The sequence below is a fragment of the Lycorma delicatula genome, chromosome 2 (genome assembly GCF_047948215.1).
Source record: "Lycorma delicatula isolate Av1 chromosome 2, ASM4794821v1, whole genome shotgun sequence".
NCBI lineage: Eukaryota > Metazoa > Arthropoda > Insecta > Hemiptera > Fulgoridae > Lycorma > Lycorma delicatula.
Window position 1 is genome coordinate 157,707,881 of NC_134456.1, and position 26,792 is coordinate 157,734,672.

Below are 26,792 nucleotides of genomic sequence, written 5' to 3' on the forward strand. Positions count from 1 at the left end.
ACAGATGCAAGAGTGAAGATCGGATGGGTCCACTGCCGGGCAGTCATCCGTGAGCCAGAGTTTAAATGCTTTCGATGCTGGGCAGTGGGCCATTTCTCTGCAAACTACAGGGGAACGGACAGAAGGCAACATTGCTTCAACATAAGAGAGCCAATGTAATCAGCCAATGAGATGTGCGATTTGTGGTAAGGAGGGCCACAGAACTGATAAATGTGTGTCCTCAACATGAAATTTTTGCAAATAAATGCAGTTCATAACAGACGTGCTACTAACCTGCTGTGGGAAACGACCATAAAAAAGGGCGTTGATGTTATAGTAATGACTAAACCTTACACTTCACCTCAACAGTAGGGTCGCAATGGCTAGTTGATAACAGTTTGGTGGCGGCTATCGGATTTCCAGTTTCAGGAGTTCCTATATTGAGTAGTGGTCTGGCAAAGGTTTTGTTTGGGCTGATCTGGGCGCGGACTGGTGGTATTTCATGCTATCACTCTCCTAATACTGATATAGAGACTTTTGTTTCTTTTTTTCAACAACCTAGAAGATACGTTTTTTCATCACAGAGGAACAGACATGCTAACTGTCGGGGACTCTGCATTAAAGTCCCCAACTTTTCTGGAGAAATTAGCAGCATAAGGGGTGGGGGGCAATGTTTGAGTGAAAGTATTAATGCCCTACTATTGACCTGCATTAACGGGAATGGAGCAACGTTTGAAAGAGGAGAATCTAGATCGGCCATAGTCTTGACCTTTGTCAAAGCAGAGCATGCAAAGAGAAGCATAAACTGGAGAATATTAGGTGCTGAGACACTCTCTGATCATCTCAACATGTTTTTGAAATGTTGATTAATATGTGCAGTTTATGCTAAACTGTAATGATGACAACACGATCCGGATGTATGGGTTTTGCTCAAAATATATTATCCAAGCTGCTTGATATAAACACGCTGACTGAATTGAGTGAAACAGTAATAGACGAATGTGAAATGTCTGGGGTATCAGTACAGAAACCAACAAGAGCTCACGTTTATTGGTGGAATAATGATTTGCAACAACAACGTGCAAAGGGTTTGGTCATTAACGAGAATGTACCAGCAGGCAAATAAAAGAACAAATCTGAATAAAAGGATTCAAGCTAAAAATGAATATAACAGGGTCAGGGAAGAATACAAGTGGGCCATTAAGAAGGCCAAAGATAGATCCTGAAAAAATTTACGCAAAAATATTGATGATGACCCTTGGGAAAAGAGTTACAAAATTGCATCAGGACGGTTGGGGAAAAGACTCCCAGTGTTTATAGCAGATCAGATTCAGGAACATCTGGAAGAACCCTTTCCAGTCTGGGAGAATCCTAGGTGAGAGGAAATCATAGCAGAAATAATTGAGCTATTTTATCCCAGTGATGTGTTTGAAGCCGGGAAGAAAATTAGGCCATATAAAAGCCCTGGGCCTGACATGATTCCCGTCGAGATAGTGAAAATTATGTTACATATTGCTCCTGAGAGTTACGAATTACATACTAACGAATAAACTGATACCGAAAACTTGGAAAGAAGTTAAGTTAGTATTAATCCAGAAACCTGGTAATGTAGGTGAGATTAAGTCATATAGACCTATCAGTCTTACAAATAACTTCTACAAGTTATTTAAATGCATGCCTGAAGCCAGAATTTGTGTCAATATTGAGGATTTGGGAGGCTTTGATTACAAGCAATACAGTTTTAAACCAGGACATTTTGCGTGTGATGCAGTAACAGAGTTCTGGATAGTAGAAGAGGCTCCTTCTGGCACATGGAGGACCAGAAAAATTCCTGCAGTAATTAATTCTATTAGATGTTAAAAATGACTTCGGCTCCTGCAATGGGAGTCGATTTTTGAGGCACTTAGAGAACGAGGTGTAGCTGACTATTTACGTAGGATAATACAAACATATCTACGGATAGATATTTAGTCTGTTGTCAAAGTGGTGTTGAAATAAAACACTGAGTTACATGTGGGGTGTCCCAGGACTCTGCTCTGGGCCCCCTTTTATGGGTGTTAGTTTATGATGGAATATTGAAACTAGATTATCCTGAGGTGTTATGCCCATCACCTTTGCAGATGATCTTGCGTTGGTGGTGAGAACAAAAACAGAGGAAGATGTGGCTGCAGCTATAAATGCTGTTATTAAAATGATTGATAATTGGAAGATGGATAAAGGGCTACAACTTTCCGGCGAAAAAACCAGAATGATACTAATGACGGGCAGACAACACATAAGACCAGTGGATACATGAGCAAGAGGACATCCAGTCAAATTGGTATTGGAAACTAAGTATTTCAGTATATGTATAAGCAGAAGATGAACCTTTACATATTATGTAATGGAAACCTGTAAAAAGGCCGATAAACTTGTTTAAAGCCTAAGTATTTTGCTGTCAAACGTAACAAGTGTGGTCATCTAAACATCGACTTTATGAACATGTCATAAAGAGAGATTGGTACATGGGTTGGGAGGGAAATTGGGGAGCTTAATTTTTGGCTTACCCAGTTCCTGACTGGCCATGGAGTATTTAAAACATACTTGCTCAGCAAAAGGAGAGTTGAGAAAGATGTTTGTCATTGTGAAGATTTAACACGTCATCTTTGTATGTACCAGATGGGAGCTGAAAAGCAACAATGTGAAAGGATGGTGGGTTCTACAGATTCTGAGAATATAATCCAACTCACGATTGAAGGAAGGCGGAATTATGATATGATAGCAGCCTGTATAACAAAAACACTAAAAACGAAGCATATAGTGGCAAGGTGGTAATGAATAGCTCTCTTGCGAAGCTGCTATTCGTCCTTGCTTGCATGGATGAGCAGTGAAAATGAGGCACAGGGGACTCCAGACCCCTTTTGGCCATACTAAGATTGTAGAAGACCAAAGAAGACGGTGATATATGAATTCAGCCTACCAAATAGACCAAAATGTGAGACGTGAAATGAGATGATCAAGACAGAATTATAAAGGACTAAACAACTAACTGAGAAGACTGTGTAAAAAGACCTGAAGGTAAAGCTAAAGAAAAAAACTGAACCAGCAGGGGTTGTCAGAAATGGCAATCCCTGTTAGCGTGGACAGATATAAAACAAAAGATCCAAACTGGCAGCCTGACCTGTCATGCTGGATGTACTGCCGGTAGGCAGGAAGGGCCATTTGAGTTGGACACTCCCCCACATTGAGCTAAGCTTAATTGTTGATTCAATGCAAGGGAGCAAATGTTAAAAAAAGGTCTGTTGTCTTGCACACCGGGCTGATCTACTGGTTAAATAGTCATCGCAAATCAGCTGATTTCAAAGTCGAGAGTTCTAAGGTTCAAATCCTAGTAAAGGTAGTTACTTTTATATGGAATTGAATACTAGATTGTGGATATCAGTGTTCTTTGGTGGTTGGGTTTCAATTAACCACACTTCTCAGGAATGGTCGATCTGAGATTGTACAAGACTACACTTCATTTACATTCATACAATCATCCTCTGAAGTAATACTATACAGTGGTTCCGGAGGCTAAACAGAAAAAGAAAAAAGGTCAATTGTCTAGATTGATACATATGAAAATTATTTTTTAAGAATAAGTGCCTATTCTTTTTACTCAAAATTGCTGAACATTGATAAATATAAATGCATGGATAAGTTAATTGGTTTAATTTTCTAAACATTGGTCGAATATAGGACAATTTATGGGCACCAAACAATAATCTGATAGCCCATTTTTGTGGAAACTCTTCTAACTTTCTGATGAAAACCCAACAGATTATACTATAATTCAGATGGGAATATGCACAAGGTAATAAATATTCAATAATGATTTTATGGGCACTCTGCAGCGCAGTGTAATGGGCCAGATCGCAGTGGGAACTACTTTAATGGCAGCGGCCTAATGCGTGGCATGATGACGCTGCAATCAAGGGAATTTTTATTTATTCATTTATTTATTTATTATTTTTTTTATTACTTTGTTTGAAGTTGGGTGAGGTGCACTCATGTATGTGTGATGGAATGTTATAATTTAAAAAAAATAGAATCAAAGCATGGTGACGTGCAGGGTCAGTCAGGGAGGTAGTCTTTTTGCCTAGGGTGTTCGGGTCTGACCACATTCAAAAGTAGAGGGGTCGGGACTCCCCTATGATGGCATAAAGAACCCTCAAGGTATGAGTGGGTTGTGAAGTGAAGGATGTGTGAAACGTACATCTGGAACCGTTAGATTAGGGATAGGATGGGTAGCTCCTTAGCAGAAGGGCATAGCAGCTATCCGGAAGAGGAATATCGGTGTGTCCTAGTGAAGCTGGGGAAACCCCGGTGGGATAGCTCCAGAAGGCGGGTAGCTAGGGGGACAGAGACTGCTGCCATGACACTCCGAGGTGGCTGTGTTTTGCTTAACGGCGAGGACTGGTTGCCTTGGGGGTGTTTAAAAAAAAGTAAAACAGTTTGATTTAATTTTGTTGCATATGAAACCAATTTGATCATCCCAAGAGAATTTGTCATCTAATAAAACACCAGAAATTTTGTAATATTATGAGAAAAAGAAATAATACTATTCCAATGGTAATACCTTTGGTAATACCAAAAGAAATTCTATCCATATGATTAAAAATATTACACCTACCTAAGAAGAACAATGAAACAATTTTATTCACATTTACAGTTAAATGGTTACAATCCACTCAGCGAATAACTTTTGATATATTAATGTAGAATTTCCAAGTCCTTTTAGATAATTATTTTCAGTTTGGAAACAGTTGTGTTATCTGCAAGGAGGGTAACAATGAACTGTTGAAGATTTTGAAGAACCATTAATAAAAAATAAGAAAAGCAAGAGACCAAGTGCACTTCATTTTCTACATCTTTAAGCATAGGCCTTCATTTTTTCTAAGCTATTTAAAATATTTTTGAAAAACTGGGAAATTACTGTCAATAGACATTTTTTTGTTCTAAACTTGCTGAAAGTTAGTCCATGTGTTATGGTTTTCAAGAAATAAAAAAATTCATTTTTCATAATTTTTAAAAATATGGATAATAATGAAATTGCATCATGACATGCCTTTCTGAATGAACTGACTGATACATAGAAACAATAAAATTTCTTACTAAATGAAAAATTAAAATTTTTTTTTAATGAGAGTAAATATTTAAAACGTAAATTAAAAAAAATTAACCAATTAGTTCTAATTATTTCATTTTTAATGAAAATGTAAATTATGATAATTAAATTATTAGTAACTTAAAATGTTAAAGCTTCAAGGAAGTTAAGTCCCTCAGATCCTAATCCTCCAAAATAATGACTGTGGTGAAATTTTAAAGTTCTGGTAAATGATGGTTGGCAATGACGTTGATCATAATTATAGTCATGATTATAATTCTATGGTTACAATTGTAATTGTAGTTATTAAAATCTAATCTGTACTAAATTTTATATAAAATAATTCTTATTCTTCATAAATACTGATTAATAACAAAAACCTAAGCTAGATAACCATGCAACTACATGCAATAAAAGTTCAATAATCTGGCAAGGTCAGTCAGAATTTTGGAAATGCTAGTTTTAAAGCTTTGGAATCCAATAATCTGTACCATATAATAAAGTTAAGATGAGAAAAATAGTCATGGCTAATTATTCACAATATACTTAATTTTAATATATTTTGGCCTTCATAACAATTTTACCACTGTTGTCAATTGTAGATAAATATTCAATAGAACAAATTGAGGAGATTATACAAGTACATACTGCTTCAAGTGCTTTTAAATAGTGTTTCAATGTTCACTACTTTCTAAATTCAGCTCTTTTTTTAAAATAGTCATTAAGAAGAAAGATAAAAATTTGTTACAACTGTTTCTGAATGTTTTCAGCAAATTTTACAAACTTAAAGTATCAACAGCCTGACGCCAACTGATGTTAGTTTTAGTACTTTTCCCCTTCACATTCCCTGCTTCTTTTGTTACCTACAGGTCTAACATGCTTTAAATGAAAACTCAGTACACTCTTCTATGGTAAGATCATTCTGTCAACTTAAATTCAGTCAATAATTTTATTTTTGAGAGTCTGATTAGTGATTCTTTCGAGGGAATAGAATGTTTTGAATTTAGATGTTTAGAGTAGTTGACTAAGATCTATCTACATACAAGGACTGTAAATAAAGTAATGAGACTGGTTCAGAAAAACATTCTATTTACAATCCAATTATACATGGACTCTTATCACCTTCAAAATAGTTCCCTTGGGAAGCCATTCAATGCTTCAAATGGTTTTCCCACTTTTCATAGCAATGTTGGAACTCAGAAACCAGAATATCCTTCAGATGGTTGGTTACATTTTTTAAAAATGTTTTCTACTGTTCCATTTTGGAACAGTTAAAACATTTTAAAAGAAAATATTCTTTTAAAATAAAACATTTAAAAAAAAACACCTTTGAGGTGTTTTTTTAAAGTTGGTAACAGGAAAAAGTCGCAGGGACTCAAGTCAGGTGAATAAGGTGGTTGAGGAACTACAGGAATGTTTTTCTTTGCCAAAAACTCATTAATTGAGAGTGCAGTGTGATAAGGTGCAGTTTCATGATGCAGCATTCAGTTTTCTTTGATGACACGGGCAACTCTTTTCCACAGTCTTTCAGGAATTTTTCGGTAAACATATTGATCTACAGTCTGTCCTGTAGGCAAAAACTCCTTATAGACAATGCCATTATTATTGAAGAAACAAATTACCATGGTTTTGGTTTTTTATTCGCTAATTTTGCTTTTTTGGGACGTGGTAAGTTTGAAGTGTGCCACTTCTTGTTCTGACATTTTGTTTCTGGGTCCTACTCAAATATCCAAGATTCATTACCAGTAATAACATTTTTAGAGTATCAGGATCAGTTAAAATTCACCTTAGAAGATTGTAGCACACTTTCACCCTGTTGTTTTTCTGTTCAACAGTGAGGTTTTTTGGGACCAATTTTGCATAAACCTTTTTCATGTCTAATTCATCTGTCAAAATTTGATGGACTGTGGTAAGGTTCAAATTCCATTGTTCTGCAATCATTCTGACAGATAATTACTGGTCGTACCATATCAAGTCTCTGATTCCCTCAACATTGTCGTCACTTTTTGATGTTAACGGTCTTCCAGAGCATGGATCATCTGCAACTGATTTCCAGCCATCTGAAAATGCTTTAAACCACCTAAAAACTTGGGCTCGTATCAGACAGTCATCTCCATACTCCCTTTTCAATGTTGAAAAGGTTTCAATAGTATTCTCACCAGGTTTAACACAAAGCTTGATTGCACAGTATTGCTCGTAATTAGTATTACTCATCTTCGTAATGCACAACAAAAACTTGTTTCATGAAAAGTTTGTTTACATCTCACATGTCAACAATAGACTAAAAATATTAATACCTAATATAAATCAGCTGTTCATTGAACCATATATTTACTAGTAACTTTACAGTGTTGCCTCTTTGGCTGGCAAAAAAAAAAAACTAGTCTTATTACTTTATTACAGACCTCATATTTATCGTCTAAACAACTTTCTTTCATAACATTTGGCCAAAATCACCAAGCTTTCAGTAAGGTAGTCTTACATTCATTTAAGAAATACAAACGGCAAAACTAGTAAGTACTTCTGAATGCCACTGCGTAAAGGTGACAAAGGTGAATGCCAATGAATAAAACTCATACAATTGGGTTGTGATGAAGGTTACTAGTGCTAAATTGTTGGATGTCTGGCTATCAAACTTTTAGTTACAGCCTAATCAGTTCATACATGAATATTATCAATAATAGAGAGTAATGTAAACCTATTGCATATAAAATATAAATAATGTAATAATTTACTTTTTTCATTTATACATAACAAAGACTGAAAAAAGGTTTACAGATTATTGATAGAACATAAAAGAAACTTCCCCCATATTTTCATAAAATGTTTTGGTATTTAAATTAGATGATTAATCTAATGATTAGATAATTAATCCACAACATAATTTTGGAATTGTACAAGGGACTATAGTGTGAAGATTTTAAATCATATGAAAAATGTCAAAATTGACCAGGATTCAAACGCAGGACCTTCTGGAAGAAATCTGGCTGTATAATTTACAGTTTGTTTTTTAATGCTATAAATAAGTTAAAAAGTGAGACTGTGAAACAGCAAGTAAAATAGTTCTTGTCTTAAACTCAATGAAAATTTTACCCATTTTATGATTATTTATCATTATCAAATGCTATGACATGCTCCATTAGAATCATATTGTTACAAATATAACTAAAAGTAAAGCAATAAATTTATATTTTTATATAATTTAAGTATCAGACTACACTTCATTTACATTCATACATATCATCCTCATTTATCCTCTGAAGTAAAACCTTATGGTTGTTCTGGAGGTTAAACAGAAAAAAAGTATCATACATGGGGCTAAATTCAGATTCATATCCATGGATTATCAATAATAACAATCACCCTATTTTGTAAGAATATCTCAACTATCTTACATATCCATGAAATTCAGTTTTGTTTACAAATTAATAAAAAGAAAGAGGAAAATATAATGATGTTGAAAGTTACTTACAACCTGTTGGTTTTGTTAATACTTAAACAAGTACAAGATACCATTTATCAAGGCCATATACTCCCATAAGTCAGTTATATTTAACAATACTAGGAATAGCTGTCCTTTAAAGTGGCAGTACGATAGCACATGCTGATGATATTTTGTAGTTAATGATCAGAAAGGTCAATGATACTCCTTATAAAACAATGAATTGAGATAAGAATGGCGTCTGGGTATTCCAGAGTGAATTCCTTTTAACAGTAATATTCTCAATTACATCTGTTGTAGCAAATTATAAAGGATTTTATTTATCAGTTTTGATAAATAAAATGAATAAGAAATAACATAATTATTTGTCTTTATACCAAGCAAATTAAAAAGCCTTTTATGCAATCTTTGCCAAAAATGTAATTAAAAAAAATTGTTTGCAGTTTTTGCAACTGATTCCCAAAACAAGATATTTTGAGAATAACTAAAATTCCACATATTTTTTTATCCAATCTTGTACAGTAAAATAATAAGCATACTATAACCAACAATTGTTGCTGTTTCCTAAATTAAAATAAAAAATCCATTAAATTATTTTTTTTGTTAAACTCTGATTTACATTTGACGTTAAGTAATGCTGGTTAGCTAATTTTTAATTAATACTTTAAACATTTAAAAAAAAAATTAATACTAGTTAAACAAATTACTTAAAAAAGTGCCACAGTAAAGCTGTTATTACTTCAGTAGTAATGAAAAACAATAAATAAATAGATCTCTTAATTATCCACACAGGCTTCTGTACAAAACATTGTCCAACACGTAAAGATATAAATTATTTAAAGTAATTATTTTAAAATGTAAATTAATTGGAGTTATCCATCATTATAAAAAAAAATCTTGTTTAAAATCTTCTTTTTATCTTTAATAAAATATAAATGAATAAAAAGGGTCAAACAGTAGTAATAAATTAATTCATACGCTGTAATAAACCAAACTGTAGTATAAATTCCTAAACTTAATGAGTAAGAAAGGTGTATTAAAAACATAGGCCAATTACTTTATTCATTTATGCGTTAAGTGTAAGAAGGATATACTCTGATGTAGTGGGTGACAAATGAAAAGTTGCAGTCATCATAGTGGACTATTCACCCTTTTGGCTAGGACTGTGCTGTGGTTGAAAACTGCTAATACCATTAAAAAAGCCCATCATGAGCAATCTATGTCTCTTACAGATAGCAACTGTAACCATATCTTATTTATTAATCAAATTATTTGATGGTTGGCATAGCTGTAAACAATAAGATGAAAACTCTTAACTTCTCTTTTAGCACATTATATTTGCAAGCAAAGCTTTCTTCTTTCTTTCTTTGTTTAAATGGCATCACTTAAGAAAATATGTAGTCAGTATTTTTTACAAACACTGGAACTTTTTTGTAATAAACCAGTAACTTTGACACTGTCTAGATCTTTCGGTTCTTAAACCATTGTAAGGAGAATACAATATTATAAAGTTACACAGTCAAATGAATAAACAGACCTGTGCTTGTCAACAATGACTGTGAGTCAGCAATGACTGTGCGCTTGTCAACAGTTAACAATTAAAATAAACATATTCATTTCAATGTTTTGACTTTATTTTATAATAGTTTATTCTCCTGACAATGGTTTAAGAACGAAAGATCCAGAGAGTGTCTATTTTAACTGCTGGTAAGGTGGATTTATCACTTTTTAACCAATAATTCATTACTCAATCTTTCTGTTTTTGCTGTGGATACTGGTCAATGAATTTATAAATGGTGATGCTAAATATAACTTTTATGTGGTCCTTGCTAGTGGGCATTGAATTCTTCACTGTCATTAACATAAGTGTAATATTAAATAAATTCAAGTCTTTGCGATTTATCACTTAGGAAAGTGCTAAAAATTCAAAAGTGTAAAAAAAGCATATTGAAGAAGATGCAAGCCCATAACTTTGATTAATAATTAAACTTATTTAAATTGAATTGCTGTCATTCAGAGCAACTGGCCATTTGGAGGAATATCATGCAATGAATTATTAGATTAGTATTATGTAAACCTTGTAATTTAGCTATTTTTAATGTCACTGGTAGTTAATTACATATCTTCTACTTGCTTACCTGCTCTTTAACTAAATCTACTTTTTGCTCCATAATGTGATTAGATATATGATATTCTACAATTTTTTTTTGCACTGATAAAACTAGAAACACCATTAAACAAAACATGATCTATTGAAGTGGATGACATTGTTGTCATTCTAGTTGTATCAGTATTATAATCAGTAATAATTAAACTATTTATAATATTTTTTTACCCTGTTGTAGTTGGTTCCCTGACTATGGCTATCATTTTTATAATCTCCTGCATCCATTATAAGGACAAGTCAAAAATTGTCTACACTTTTATTATAACACACCCTCAAGGTTGTCTTACTGCCTTCTATGCATTTGTGCTGCTTAGAGTTGATACGATTGCAGTGGTGTGTGTGTGTGAATCATGATATTTGTCTTCTGGCTATTACAGTGTAAACTTTCCTGCACCAATAGCAGATTGCAGCACTAAGGAGGAACAATCAGCAATAATCCAATTTCTCTGGTCATGGGGTGTGAAAGGTACTGAAATTGGATCATAGGCTTTTATTACAGTATGGGGGATGAACAGTGCCTTATCAAATAAAAATGTTTTTGCATGGATTGAGAAGTTTAAAAGTGGCCAGATGAGTGTGATACAAGAAGAGGGAGCAAGATGCACTTCAACCTCCACCAAGGGCAAGATTCAGCAAACTCGAGAGATGGTTTTGGCAAATAGGTGAATTATCATTGATGAGACAGTTTCTTTGAACATCAGTGATGGTTCTGCCCATTAAATCATCAATGATGAGCTTGGTTTTCATAAAGTCTGTGATTATTGGGTACTAAGACAGTGTTGTTATTGTTGTATGACAATGCCTGCCTACACCATTCAAACCAACAGCAAATTGAATTTTGAGATACTGGAACATTCTCCCTAAAGCCCAGATCTTGCTCATTCCGACTTTCATTTGTTTGGGTTATTCAAGGATACATTGTGAGACCGTCAATTTTCCACAGACTTAGATGGACAGGAAGCTGTGCAAAGGTGGCTTTGCAACCAATTGAAATTCTTCTTCTTGGAAGGAATACAAAGCTTGTGAACCACTGGATCATGTGCATCGACAAGGAAGGTGACTATGTAGAAAAATTAAGTACACTGAACCACTACTATGTATAAATAAATTGTAGAACTAAAAGTGTAGATAATTTTTTACTTGCCCTTGTAGTTTGTTAAATGTGACTGCTATTATTTGAAATTATCCTAAATTTTGCACAAGCTACTTTTAAAAAAAAAATATTCTAAGTCTATTGGAATCAACCAGTCATAAAGGATGAATTTTAAACCATATTTGGAAACCAGTGCTTTTTTTATTATCTTATATGTAAGAGACTTTCTTTAGTTTCATACCTTAGAACAAAATAAAACTGAAGATGAAGTGCTGTCAAATAATACTGCTGAAAGAGAATTCACATCTGGATGCTGAATTAGATCAGTATTTTCTGTAATTACAGGATTAATCAGAACAACCCGGTCACCGATGTGAATGTCAGCAGTCTCAATTTCATTGGCAATATCACCAAGAAACTTAACCTTAAAAACCTTCCCAAATTCAATACTGTCCACGCTGACAAAAACTGAAAAAAATTTTAATATAATACTATAAAGAAATAACTTTAAAATTTACAATGAATAATAAAAGGCATTTAAATAGTCTAGTTTGTTAGCACTTAGATAAGTGGTAAACTCGTCATCGCAAATCAACTGATTTTCAAGTCAAGAGTTCTAAGGTAATCCTAATAAAGGTTTGGTTAGGCTTTAATTAACTCAGGAATGGTTGACCTGAGTCTGTTTAAAACTATATGTTTACTGGTATATACACACAGATCTTGATGAGTCACTAATGACTTTAATCGTTGATACAACTATTAATTTAAAAAAATTACATATATATATATATATATATATACATACAAGCATTTAGATAATAATAATAATAATAGCACAATAGGACTGAGATAAAGAAAGTAAATAATGATAGCAAATTGTTCCATCATTAGGAGACAGATTAAAATTGTTCAGTAATCACTATTTTGATTAGTTCTATATGAAATCAAACATTAGTTTGATTTCAACTGCCCAAGGTAATTGCCAGGAAGGAAAAAAGAGAAATAATGTAGCATTTATTTACTAAATATTCCAATCTTAAAAGAAATAAGAAAATTATTTATAAAAATAATAAGGATGATCATTAAGAATGCAAACTAAAATTTTCAAATATCGTGTGTACATTTCCACATATTATATTATGCTTATGTAGAATATTAAGAATTTCTTATGCCTTTTATTAAAAAATGAGATACTTTAAAAGTATTCTAAAAACTAAAAAAAATAATAATAGTCCTATAATTCTCTTTAAATTTTGTTTTTTTTGAAGTCTGTGTTTTTGAGTTAAAGAAAAATTGAATAAAGTTAAAGTTAATAAGTTTTTAGAGAATTAAAAAAAAAAAATTAATTTTAGTGCACTTCTAGTAAATTATAAAAAAATGTATTTTATATTTATAGTTTTACTAAATAAATTTATGAAAAAGAAAAAATCTCCATGTATTAAAAAAAATCAATTTGCAAGAAACAAAAAAAACGAGAAAACTGCATGTTGATAAAAAATAAGGTAAGGAATACAGATAAACAATAGACAGAGATACAGAATTCATTTTTTCTTGAGTAAATTAGCTTGAAGGAGGTTGAAAGCAAAATCTTTAAACAACTCTAGACCTAGAATTTATGGTTTCACTAACATCACACAATTTCCCAAATTATTGCTTTCCCTCTTTTTTTTTTTATTGTTAATAAATCTTTTAAAAAGGGAGAATTTCTGTATCATTTCAAAATTGCTAGAATAAAACCAATTTACAAATCAAGTGATCTGTTAGACCTGATAATTACAGACTAATTAGTTTGTTAAACAACTTTACGAAGTTAGCAAAAAAATTAATCAAATTGAGAACAGTTAATTCTTGGATAAGTTCAATATCTGTTAGGCAAGCAGATACAGATTTCAGAGCAGCAAATTTATAAAGGCTTTAGTTAAATTTGCAAAAAATAACACAAGTCAACAAAATTATGAAATTTGAAAGTTTGTAATCTGGTAACTGATTTTTATGTTATTTTGTGTGCTGATATCAAATATGACCACCGTTTTTTTTCTATCACATAAGAATTTTTCACAGTACTAAAAAAAGAAAATGGAAAATGGGCATATTGTATATGTATTCCTCGTTGAAAACCTTTATTTATAAAGAAATAGGAATTAAAGAAAGGATTTTTTTACATTTTCTTACCTCCACGAAGACATGTACTGTCTTTTTCATTTCTTTTCAATGCTTCTCAGGCTACATTTTCTGATGTAGTCAGCTTGCGGATTGTCTCTGTGAATGCACTAACAGTAGTCTGCTATCATGTTCACATTCCACCTTCCCTGATATCTGCATTCCATTTCCTTAATATCTTAGTGAAATCTTTTACCCTGTTCTTCACTTACAGCACCAAGATTCTCGGGGGGAAGTAATCAATATGAGAATGCAAAAAATGCACCTTCAAGCTAATTGAAATTTGATTACCATGTTTTCCAATGTACACTTAAAATTTAGGTCCTTATTGTTTCCAAGAAATTTCTTTACAACTTCTTTAAAAGTTTTCCATGCTTCTTTTTCAATGTCCTCCATTTTGGTTTAAAAGACTTCATCTTTAAAAAGTTTACGAATATCTAGACCAGTGAAAACGCCTTCTTTCTCATTGGCTTCTGACAGTTGTGGAAACTTATGGCATATGTATTTAAAACACTCTTATTCTTTAGATAGAGTCTTTATAAATTGTTTCATCAAACCCAGTTTGATGTCAAGTGGAGGTAGGAGGACTTTCTGTGGATCAAGCAAACTTTTCCATACTATATTTTTGCTCAGAAAAAAATGTGACCATTCTTTCCTGGTTCAATGTTCTTTCTTATCTCAGCTGTCCCATTCACATAAGAAGTATAGAAATCTGCTGCCCAAGAAGTATAGAAATTACTTTTAGGTCAATACATATTATCCATTCATAATCACAATATTTCAGTTTGATGAGAACTGATTCTAAATTCTCGTAGCATTCTTTAATATGCACAGAGTGTCCTACTGACACTGAAGCTTATTTGTTGCCATTGTGAAGAATAACAGCTTTGAGGCTTTTTTCGGACGAGTCAATAAACTGCCTCCATTCATACACATCATACATTATGTTCAATTCTTCCATTGCACCAGGAACATTGTTACAATAAATTAATCTTCCATCTTCAGAAAAGTATGGGGTAAAAAAAAGTTTTTGTCTGTTTCTTACCATGAGAAAGAACTGCCTGAGGCCAGTAATCTTTTTTCTTTTACTCTAGATCCTAAATGTTCTGCTGAAATTTTAAGAAGACTGAAAATATGATATTATTACTGACTGTTCATTATTTTTTCATTAAAAATTAAGTATTTTTCGCTGTTTGCTTCTAATTTTTTGTTTGTTTTCGTGTTTTCTTTTATTTCTGAAATGTTATACTTTAAATTAAAAATTTTGTGAATTTTTAAGGAAAGCAGCTGTGAATGCAATTACATTTGGGGGGAGGGTTTTCTCTTTTTTCTGGCATTCTAATAATTATAATTTATAGTTATTGCAAGATTTATTTTCTAAATATATAATATACAATTTTTAATTCTTATTGTAACTTAATTTAATTTTCTTGTAACATATGTATTTCTACAATAAGTTTCAATCCAATAATAACTTAAATAATAAAAATTTAAATTTAAAGAAACCAAATTTTGTTATGTAAAGCAATTTCAAATTACTAAAATAAATAAGTCTATCAACTAAATACATTTAGTTTCAATGAAGAATATGAATTAAAAAAATAATGAAAACAACAAACATAAATTCAAAGAAAAATACGTAAGCCTAATTACAATATTCTACCAGAACAAGATTTAGATTATGAAAATAAAATGGGGAAAAAACATAAAGAAAATATTATTACACACAGCAAATGATTTTGGAATTTTTAATGTTTACTTAATATAATTTTATTTTCTGTGACAACACACTGAAATTTTCCACATCTGTGGAATCATCAGCTTTTGTCTATACTAAATTAAACCTATTACCATTTACCAAATAACTTTATTTTCACTCTCCCCACTATATCTAATTCGAGTATTTAACAATTTCAAAATGGAAAGTATCAAAAAAATTAACACAAAACATCGAAAAGAGGAACAATAATTTGAATAGAATTAATGCAACCTGGAACAATAATTAAAAATGATCAAATCTACAATTGCATTGTAGACATCACACGCGTTTATTATAATTTTCTTTATAGTAATATCAATTACTTACTAATACCAATTAGTTTGTTTTATTCCTGATTTAAATTTAATTTGCTTTTATTTTTTTAATTTATTTTAACTATGTTTTTCTTGTTTTAATACCTGATTTTCTTTGTTTATTATTAGATTGAGATGGGCTTGGATTCAACACGACATGGATGAAGTCCTACACAAGAACTACCACATGAAAATAAACAAGAACAAAACGAAAGTAATGTAATATAGTAGAAATAACAAAGATGGACCACTGAATGTAAAAATAGGAAGAGAAAAGATTATGGAGATAGAAGAATTGCTATTCGGGAAGTAGAATTACTAAAGATAAACGAAGCAAGAGTGATATAAAATGCTGAACAGCACAGGCAAAACGAGCCTTCAGTCAGAAATATAATTTGTTTACATAAAAAATTAATTTAAACATCAGGAAAAGATTTTTGAAGGTACATGTTTGAAGCATAGCTTTATATGGAAGTGAAACTTGGACAATCGGAGTACCTGAGAAGAAAAGACTAGAAGCTTTTGAAATGTGGTGCTATAGGAGAATGTTAAAATTCAGATGGGTGGATAAAGTGACAAATGAAGAGGTGTTGTGGCAAATTGATGAAGAAAGAAGCATTTAGAAAAATATAGTTAAAAGAAGAGACAGACTTATAGGCCACATATTAAGGCATCCTAGAATAGTCGCTTTATTATTGGAGGGACAAGTAGAAGGAAAAAATTGTGGAGGCAGGCAACGTTTAAAATATGTAAAACAATTTGTTAGGGATGTAGGATGTAGAAGGTATACCAAAATGAAATGACTAGCACTATATAGGGAATCTTGGAGAGCTGCATCAAACCAGTCAAATGACTGAAGACAAAAAAACTATTTTAATTACAGAATAATCATAACTTGAAAGCTATGAAAATTATGAACTCACTAACATCTTCAATGTCTTCAATTTTCTTCATTTAATACCTTGTACCGAAAAAGAAAATAAACTTTCGTTACACTCAACGACAGAGATATACAAGAAAAAAAAGGTACAAAAAATCGTGGAATATCATTTAAATTACAGGTAAGTTAATTTAAACAATTATTTAAAATAAACAAAAGTCTATTATACGTAGGCATCATAACAATAACAAGTGATATACAATGAAAAATCATATATTTCTTACCTTCTTTAATGAGTAGTGTTGATGCTGGGGCAGTTTTCTTACAAATTGCTCTTCGAATATCTGGGAGCCTAGGAGTAAGCCTTATTATTTTACCCTGGAAAAAAATATTTTTAAGTTATTCGACAAACCATAATTTTAATACAATGTTAAACCAATTTTTGATACTGAAATAATATTCATGCATAATACATGATGTTATGTAAAAAATAAAAATACAAAGTTAAGTTTTCGCTGATAATTATAAATTTTATACTTTTTAATCATAAAAAATGCAAAAATAGAATTGTAGTTCATTATTTTAAGAAGATAAAACTATAACAGTGTAACAGCAGGAAATAAAATGTAAAACGGCTAAACAGGAAAAAATGCTTACATAACAAGTATCAACAGCTCTGAATCATGAAATGAAATGAGGCACATGAAAGGAAACAGAAGTAACAAGTGATTCAACAAATATTGTAATAACATCATTCAGATGATGTAACAATATTCAAGCTAGAAATCAGAGCAGTATGTGATTTATTAAAAATAAATGGGATATACCAGTACTAAGTTTATATATACATTTAGCACTACTACTGTTACTACTGACAAGTGAGTCAAAAAAAATCAATAGAAGAACCAGTGATATATATATATATATATATATATATATATATATATTACCATATACATTTACCAATTTCTTCTTTTTTTTACTTAATATTCATTATAATAAAAAATTCAAAAAAATCACAGTTCTAAAAGTAATATATTGTAAGCCTATTCAGATTTAAAATTTAAAAGTATAAAAGTTAAAAAACATTTTTACAGAGAAAAAAATTATTTTTTATACTGCATTAAAAACAATCTGAAACTTACCCTTAAATATTTCTTAATATTTTTTCATTAAACATATACCATGATTTTTGTTAGTTTTATTACTACCATTAACAAATCATAAGTATTAACAACCATATCATAATTTTAGTGATCACACTAATAAAATTTTTATTTTATTAGTCAGGATATTACTTTCAGATATTGATTAAATGTGGTTGATTTAATTATGTCAAAATAACTTCTGAAAGAATAAAAGAATTAATCTTTAGAATGAAAGAGGATGGCAGCAAATCTATATAATTTTTGACAGTAGGATTCTAGAATAATCTAAAAAAATTAAATTTAAAGTTTTCCTTTTTCTGACGTAGCTATTACTTCAAGAAATAATCATAAAGATACAGAGCTAAAGAGAAGCTTCATGAACTCAGAATAATGTTTTCAGTGTTTTCAGATATAAAGAATTTGATCCTGATTCATGAATATCAGAATTGTTTTTAATGTGAAAATCAATATTCAAAACATTTTTATTAATTTAATTAAAACCATTCAATATTTTTTGACTCTCTACTTTCATAAGTAATTTAAAAATTTCTCTTAAATTTTTCTGAACACTAAATTTAAACAACCTTTAAATTTATTTTTATTATTTCTCACAACTTCAATTTAAACTATTTTGAAAAGTAACATTTTTTATGAAATCCTAAAAGTGTTTATTTTCAAATCTTTTTCAAGTCAATGAGTTACAAGCAATTTTCATATTTCATTATGGAAACAATGATGAACACCAGCTGCCACTGTTTTTCAAATCATTATATACATACAAACAGGTTTACTGGAGTAACTGAAATGAATTGATACTAATAATTGATTTACGAAAATCATTAGTCATTCTGAAGTTAAAGAAGCCAACTACAAAATATGTCACTTTCCTCCTGGCAGGTGTATACTCTGTTAAGATAAAGATATCATAATGTAGATAAAATAAAACCAAGTTATAAAAAGTAAATTACTGTTTGGAGATAAAACTTGCTTTTATGAAATTTGAGAAAAAATTAAGCGCTTTATTAATTAAATAAAAATTTAATTTATTTCATAGGATCACATTCAGGTTTATCTTCAGTAGTCAATTAAATGTTTAAATAAACTTTCATCACAACTGATACTTCCCAATTATTTTCCAATTTTGATTAAAAAAATAATAAATAAATAAATACCGATATGGTAAAATAGAAATTTTACTAGGTTCAGTAAAACCTGTTAACTGTTCAGAAAGCACAACTGTTGTAGAGAGATGCACAGCACAACAGCTTGAGCAAAAATAAATTACGGAGCTAGTTAATAATGTTTTTTAAATTTTGTAAAAATAAAATGTTTGAATGGGCTTGCCAATTTTGGTGTAAGAATTCATTCAAACTAATTTTGCATTCTATCCAAACTTATTTTAAGTGATGCTATTATTATTACGCTAGTTAACCTACAATTTCTTTAAAATTTTTTGTTGTGATAAAAACAAATTAAGTGATTAAATGATCATTAAAAAGTGACTAATTATAAGATAAATAAGATCTCAATAATTATATTCTAATTCAAGATAATCCCTTACTGCAGAGTCGTAATCTCTCCATCCAGCAGATATCAACAGTTTTTTCAGAAAATTCTATTATTTAATACTTGTGAGTACTTCTCTTGAAGAAAAAATACTTATAACTTTTTTTGTTCATGATTTATTTTAAACACACTTTCAAGATTATTGTATATAATATAAAGTACTTACCAACATATTATTTGTTTCCCTGAAGTGCTTTTGGCTATTCTATCATCTTCAGGAGGGGTAATAATTTATGATTGAAATATATAAAAGTATAAAACTCACATATTTAAATTATATACATAACAACTGATCGTCATTTTATAAAACTTAAAAGTTTTAAGTCAAAGTAACTATGTAATTGTTAATAGTACTACAATTGTTATCAATTTGATACCACACTTTCAAGAGCCAAAATCTGAAAACAATTTTTTTTACTATGTTATTTTTACTTGAGTCTTTGCCCACTTTAAGAAATTTTTGTTATTCATTTACTCACAGTAAAAACTTGTTTTCAAATCACACACATTTATAATAAATGTTTAAAAATTTATGGGAATTTTCACTGCTTAAATACATTATAAGACGTATTAGTATGTCAATTTATATTCATTCACCTTGCAACATAATTGAGGATTTATATTACAGATTATACTGTAGGATTATAGAAATGAGGTTTTAAAATTTGGCGAATTTAAAAAAAAGCAGGTCAATTATTGTATATGAAAAATAAATAAATAGAATTCTGACAGAACTAGGGAAAATAAAAATATCAATGATGATGTAACTTTAGAATAGTATTATATACCTATTCCAGTAAAGTTCAAAAATAGCTGAATTATAAAATAAAAATCAATATAATACAGCATGCAGGTCTATTTCTACACAGAATTCCACTAGCTACAATTTACAGTGATTACCTTTTCTTTAAAAATAATACTAATAACACATGAGAAGTGTATTTTTATTATTTGCACATTATTTCAACTGTATAATGCAAAACAACTCCAATGAAAGTCAATTCTCTATTTATTTCCCCTATAATAAACATTTAAAGAACAAAAATGAATTTTTACTCCATTGAAGTTATCAATAGTCAACTCAAATAAAAGATAAACCTAAATTTAAAAAAATTGCACTAAAAACCCAACCATTTCTTAATTTTCTTTAAAATAAACTTTTTTTAATTTTTAGAAGTCAGGACCAAATTAACAAATTCCAAAACCTTACTAACCCTTATTCTAGAGCCTACTTTGAAATGTCTTTTAAAATTGAAAAAGGTTTTTTTATATTCTTTTAAACTGCAGTTATCAATTGGTGTATTTTTAAAAAAATATTTTATTTTACATTTAAATTTTAATAGGGATAAATAATATTACCCAAATGAAAAAAACTCCTCGAGAAAATGGAAAGTATCATGAAGAAAGTATTAAAAGTAATAAGACTGCAAATAACCATGGTCTGTCTTACTCTCTCTGAAATAAAGTAACATTTTTACTTCAAATTATACAACCAATTTTATTAAAATTTTTGCACAAAAATTGTTTAATTATGACATCAAGCTTTATGTCGTTATGCTATAATAAAGTAATATGAAGCAATGATGACTGCAAGAAAAAACTACTAATTATCTATGTAGGTAATGCATTTTTCATTAAAAAATATTCTCAGTTTAAATCATATGGACAAAGTTATAAAAGAGCCACCAGGTGAACAAGTTCAACAAAATAAAAAGGGAATCATCAAAACAGCTCCTTTTGGTAAAAAATAAAGCTTGAAGATCATAAAAAAAAATCGCACACAAGTTGAACCGAGAACATTCTTTAGGTGAAATACGAGGCATATTCATAAAGTAAGGGCCGTCGGCTTATATTTAAATATTAGCGGGTCTGAACACAGTTTCACGCATCCAGGGCTATCTATCGGCTATTTATGAAGCCACTGCAGTTGTTTTGATCAAATAATCGTTTGCCTGTCGGTGAATGCAGATCGCAATGTCTGCGACAATAGTTTCCCTCGCCTGTTGTGAAGTGCGCGCTGTGATTCGATTTTTGAGTGCAAAAGGATCTTCAGCTGCTGAAATTCATTGGAGTTGAGCCTAGTGTATAGACCTACAGTAATAGTGAAGGAAAGGTTACACAATGGTATTGAGACTTTAAAAATGGCTACACAAATTTGAAAGACGAAGAGCGGAGTGGCAGGCCCAGTATTCATACCGACGAAATCGTTGAACAAGTGAACCAAAAACTGCGATGTGATCGGGTATTGATGATTAGTACTCTGACTAATGAATTTCCGCATGTTGGATACACTTCTATCTATACGATTACCACAGAAAAGATCGGATATCACAAATTGTCTGCAAGGTGTGCATACCAAAAATGCTCACCGATCAACACAAAGAGCAAAGAATGTGTAGTGGACGAGCGTTTTTGGACCGCTATCGACAAGATGGAGATGATTTGTTTTCCACATTGTAAGGGTGACAATTCGTGGATATCCCCCTACACCAACGCAGAATCGAAACAACAGTCACTGCAGTGGTGCCATTCAAGTTCCCCAAAACCGAAAAAGTTTAAGCAATCTTACTTGAATCGAAAAATGTTGATTACCGTTTATTGGGGTCGAAAAGGGGGGCAACATTTTGGTTGATTTCATGGAACGCGGATCAACAATTATGGCTGATGTGTACTGTGAATGGCTCACGAAACTGAGATGTCCGATTCAAAATCAACGACGCCGTAAACGTCCGGCGTTATCCTCCTTCACAACAACGCGCGTCCTCACACAGCTGCCTAAACCAAGAATATTCAAGATTTTCGTTGGGAACTTATTTATCACCTTTCATATAGTCCTGACCTTGCACCAACCGAATACTTCCTCTTCTTGCATTTGAAAAAGTATCTTGGTGGAAAACGGTTTGAAAGTTTTAGGAACTCAACACTGCCGTTGTCAACCGGTTCAATTCCCATGGGGCGAACTTCTATGCAGAGGGGTTAAAGAAACTGGTGCAGCATTACGAAAAGTACTGAGAACTGAATGGCGATTATGTGGGAAAGTAAGGAGATATGTAGTAAACTAATACTGTAAGTAAAAACCTTTTCTCACAAGTTAATTTTTTTTAATCACCAAACGGTCTTTACTGAAATTACAAAATACTAAAAAAAATATTGTAAGATGAGAATTCCCTTGATGTTTATAATGCAATTATGTTAGAGCAGTTATAAGAATAAGTATCATGTTTTAATATTTTATTTATTGTTACCGATTTTTTGTTAAGTTCCCATTTAAAAACAATAAAAGTTCCCATTTTGATATATTGACAAATCAATATTAATAAATTTTAAATAAAATGAATTCTTGCAGCAGAATATCCTAGTAATTCAAAATGTTTGCTAGATGCTGTTAATTTTTCTCCTATTTTACTTACTATTAAAACATCTTGATATACAACAGCTCCTTACAAGCTTGATATACATCATGATAAATGAATGGTGGGGTTTCAGTATACAAAGATGTGAGGAACATTTTGAGAAATTATGTTGCAAGCAGTCCAACCAAGAATTTTCAACCAAGTATTTCAATCATTGTATTAGTGTTTGAGTAGATGACTGAAATAGATGCTATGTTTAGCAACAAAAATATTATTACCAAAAGTTTAATTAAAATTTTTGTCCATCATGAATAATCACATGATTATATGACTGATATATGATCTTCATATAAAATTTGAGAGAAATATAACTCCATTATTTAATATAATCCACTATATTATTCTCTTAATTCAGCAAATGTCAAAAGAAATAAACTACTAATCAATAGTTTTGTTGATTTAAAGCTGTTAATACCATTCTCTTGCTTTCTTTTTTTCTATATAAGTAGAATTAGAATTTTTTTTAATTTTATACAGTCACAGATTGATGTTCAGTGTAAACATTTCTCAGATACGACATTCCTAAATTAAAATTTCATCTTTTCAATTTGTGTAGTGGATATTTTTTGTAGCGTTTGTATAGCATGAGATTTTGCAAAATGCCTAGAAACTGAAATTCCCCAGACAGCATTTGCTACATTTGTGGTAAGGTAATATTTAAATTTCAGAAATGTAGTTTTACTACTTTCATCCAAAAATGTTATGAGTTCTACTTTGGCTGCAAAGTTGGTGAGCAAGACAAACACTGGATTCCTCACATTTGTTGTGCTACTTGTGTCAAGACTCCTTACAAGCTGGTAAAAGGGTTTTCAGCACATGAACTTTGATGTACCAATGATTTGATGGGAACCAAAAGATCATGCCACCAATTGTTACTTTTGTCAGACTAGTATTGCGAGCATTAGTTAAAAATCAAAGCACACTATTTCATACCCTAATTTACCATTTACCATGAGGCTTGTGGCTCACAGTGAAGAACTGCCTGTGCCTACAGCACCAGAAAATATCATAATTATGTGATGATCAACAACACAAAGATTTGGCAGAGGATAATGATGATGTAAGGGTTGATCCAAACTATGAAGCTGGTGAATCACATTTACTAACACATTGGCCTTGTAGAAGTTCTGACTTTATCAAAAAAGGAGGTGGAACTTTTAGGCTTACGATTAAAAGGTTGGAACCTCCTCCACCATGAAATGGAAACAAAAGTATGTGTTTTTAGAAATAGGAATAATGATTTCAAGAATCTCTTTGTATTTGAAGATGAGCTTGTTTTTTGTAATAAAATTTTGTCTACAATGGAATCATTTAGTCATGAGTATAAAACACAGGAGTGACATTTGTTTACTGATTTATCTAAAGCTAGTCTGAAAGCCACATTGGGAATGAGTTTCCATCAGTGCCACTAGCTATGGATCTGAAAGAAACTTAGATGAACATGAAACTTCTATTAGATAAAATAAAGTATGAAGAATTTCAGTGAAATATATGCAGTGACTTGAAAGTAATTGCTCTGCTGCTAGGTCTTCAACTTAGTTTCACCAAATACTGTTGTTTTCTTTGTGAGTGGGACAGCAGAAATTGTAAAAAATCATTACATACAGAAAGAGTGGCCAAACCAAACAGCATTAATTTCAGGAAAGAATAATGTTGCTAATGTACCACTTGTTGATTCAAAAAAGTTTATTTACCTCCACTCCATACAAAGCTGGGGCTTATGAAAAACTTTGTGAAAGCAAAAGATCGAAGTGGGTTTGGATTCAGTTACTTAGAGATATGTTTTTGAAAATACATTTCCTCCACTCATATCTGAATTTTTTCCTGGAGAACCTCAGAGACGTAAGTGACAAATACAGTGAACGTTTCCACCATGAATGATGGAAAGCCACTAAAAAGGGAAATGGAATACCAACATGCTAGCCAATTACTGTTGGACATTAATTCAGGATGTGCCTCAGGCTATTTATAAAAGAAAAGCATCAGCAAAATCATTGTAACACAGCTATGGCAATGCAAAATTATAAATTTCACAGATTTTAATTATATTTTTTCTCAATTTTTTTAAAGCGTAATTTATTTAAAACCGAGGATGATAGAAAAATTGTATTTACAGATTTGTAGTGTACGCAAAAAAGCAATTCAAGGAATGGTATATTAATCAGTGCTATAGGAATAGTTACAGGGAAAATCACTGTAGAGAGGAGAATGGAACAAGAATTACAGAAGAAGAAAAATTTACACTAGACTAAAGAAAAGCTGATTTCAGTTACTCCTCTATCAGCTGCCAAGCATAACAGTGGATCCCAATATTATCCCAAAGTAAGAAGAGGGGCATGAAAAAAAATAAAGAGGGGAGAAAAAATAAAGGGTAAAACAAAAAGGAGGAAAGCAGATGTATTTAAATATTATTAGTAAAATTATAACACTCTGGTTTATCCTACACAACTATTGGCTGAAATACAAAAGAAATAATCAAAACCAAGCTTTATATATAAGCTAGCAGCTCAGTTATATTTGTTGTAAATACAGAGAGAAATATATTTGTTAATTAGGAGAGTTTGAGGGTGGTGAGGGAGAGGGATATATATATATATATATATATATAGAGAGAGAGAGAGAGAGAGAGGGAGGGAGAAAGCCATGTTCAAATGTAGATTTGAAGTCTAAAGCAATCATTACAGAATTAGCACTAGATATTTCCTGGACATTACATATTACTGAAGGTATTATTACGTCTATACAGCTGTGAAATATTTCTAAGAAAAAAATCATATTAAAATAGCGTGGCTGAATGGAATCAGCACATGATGATAATGTTTTTCATGACAGAGAATGATCTGTATTTATGTCCTCTGGAACAGAGACATGAAGATGAACTTATTCAAATACAAAGAAGTTACCAGAATTAATAACCGAAAGAACTGGATACAACAGTATTGCAAAATGTCAGACTGTCTGTAAAGATCAATAACCAAACAATCAGAAGGTATCAAAATGGTGACCCCATTTCCACTTTCTAGAACCTTTTTTAATCGAAAATTCATGTTATTAATATATCATACACAAAAATTTCCATGAAAATATTCGAGGGGAACCTATTTATTAATAACAATTTTTAAAACAATAAACAAAATTATGTTTTTTCGATTCCAAACTACTTTTTTCATATAATTTTGGTAATTTAAAGGCAAAGTACTTTTTACATTTTTGTGAAAAATGCATTGTTTTGCTAATTTAAACATTTAAAAATTACAAAAAAATGACATTATTGCCCTTTAAAATTTACATGCAAAATTTTGAAATTCTGCAAGTGGCATTTGAAAACTCAGAACTTCAATTTTGAAAAACTAAATTTGTCTTACCAAATTACGTAACAATATTTCTGAGTAAAATGACTGAATATGTCCATTTGCTGTATTTGCACTTACCTGGACAAAAGAGCTATAGGATTTACAACCAAAAGGTATATTATACTGTTCTACATAGTATAGAATCTTTTTTACTTGAAAGTTTATTATCAATAAATCGTAAAGGAAAGTTTTCATGAACATATGCAAAAAAACCTATTTGTTTATAACAATCTAAAAACAATAAACAAAGCATTGATTTTTTATTCCAAACCACAGTCTTTGTAAAATTTGAATAATTTAAAGATGAAATTATAACACGACCTCACACTGATACTAACTGTCAGCAGAGAATGAAGTGCTGGGTCAAAATTTACACTCTTAGAGTGATCATAA

The 26,792-nt window shown here is 31.0% G+C and overlaps 1 protein-coding gene across 2 annotated transcripts in view; it reads right to left on the minus strand.

Moving 5' to 3' along the window:
• LOC142319343 (uncharacterized) overlaps positions 1 to 26,792 on the minus strand; it is a 130,929-nt gene that overhangs the window by 87,380 nt on the left and 16,757 nt on the right. For both annotated transcript variants that reach the window (XM_075356540.1, XM_075356541.1), the window contains exons 3-4: positions 17,204 to 17,297; positions 12,048 to 12,274 (exon numbers count right to left, since the gene is read on the minus strand). In XM_075356540.1, coding sequence (XP_075212655.1) covers positions 12,048 to 12,274; positions 17,204 to 17,297 — 321 coding nt within the window. The remainder of the gene's footprint in view (positions 1 to 12,047; positions 12,275 to 17,203; positions 17,298 to 26,792) is intronic.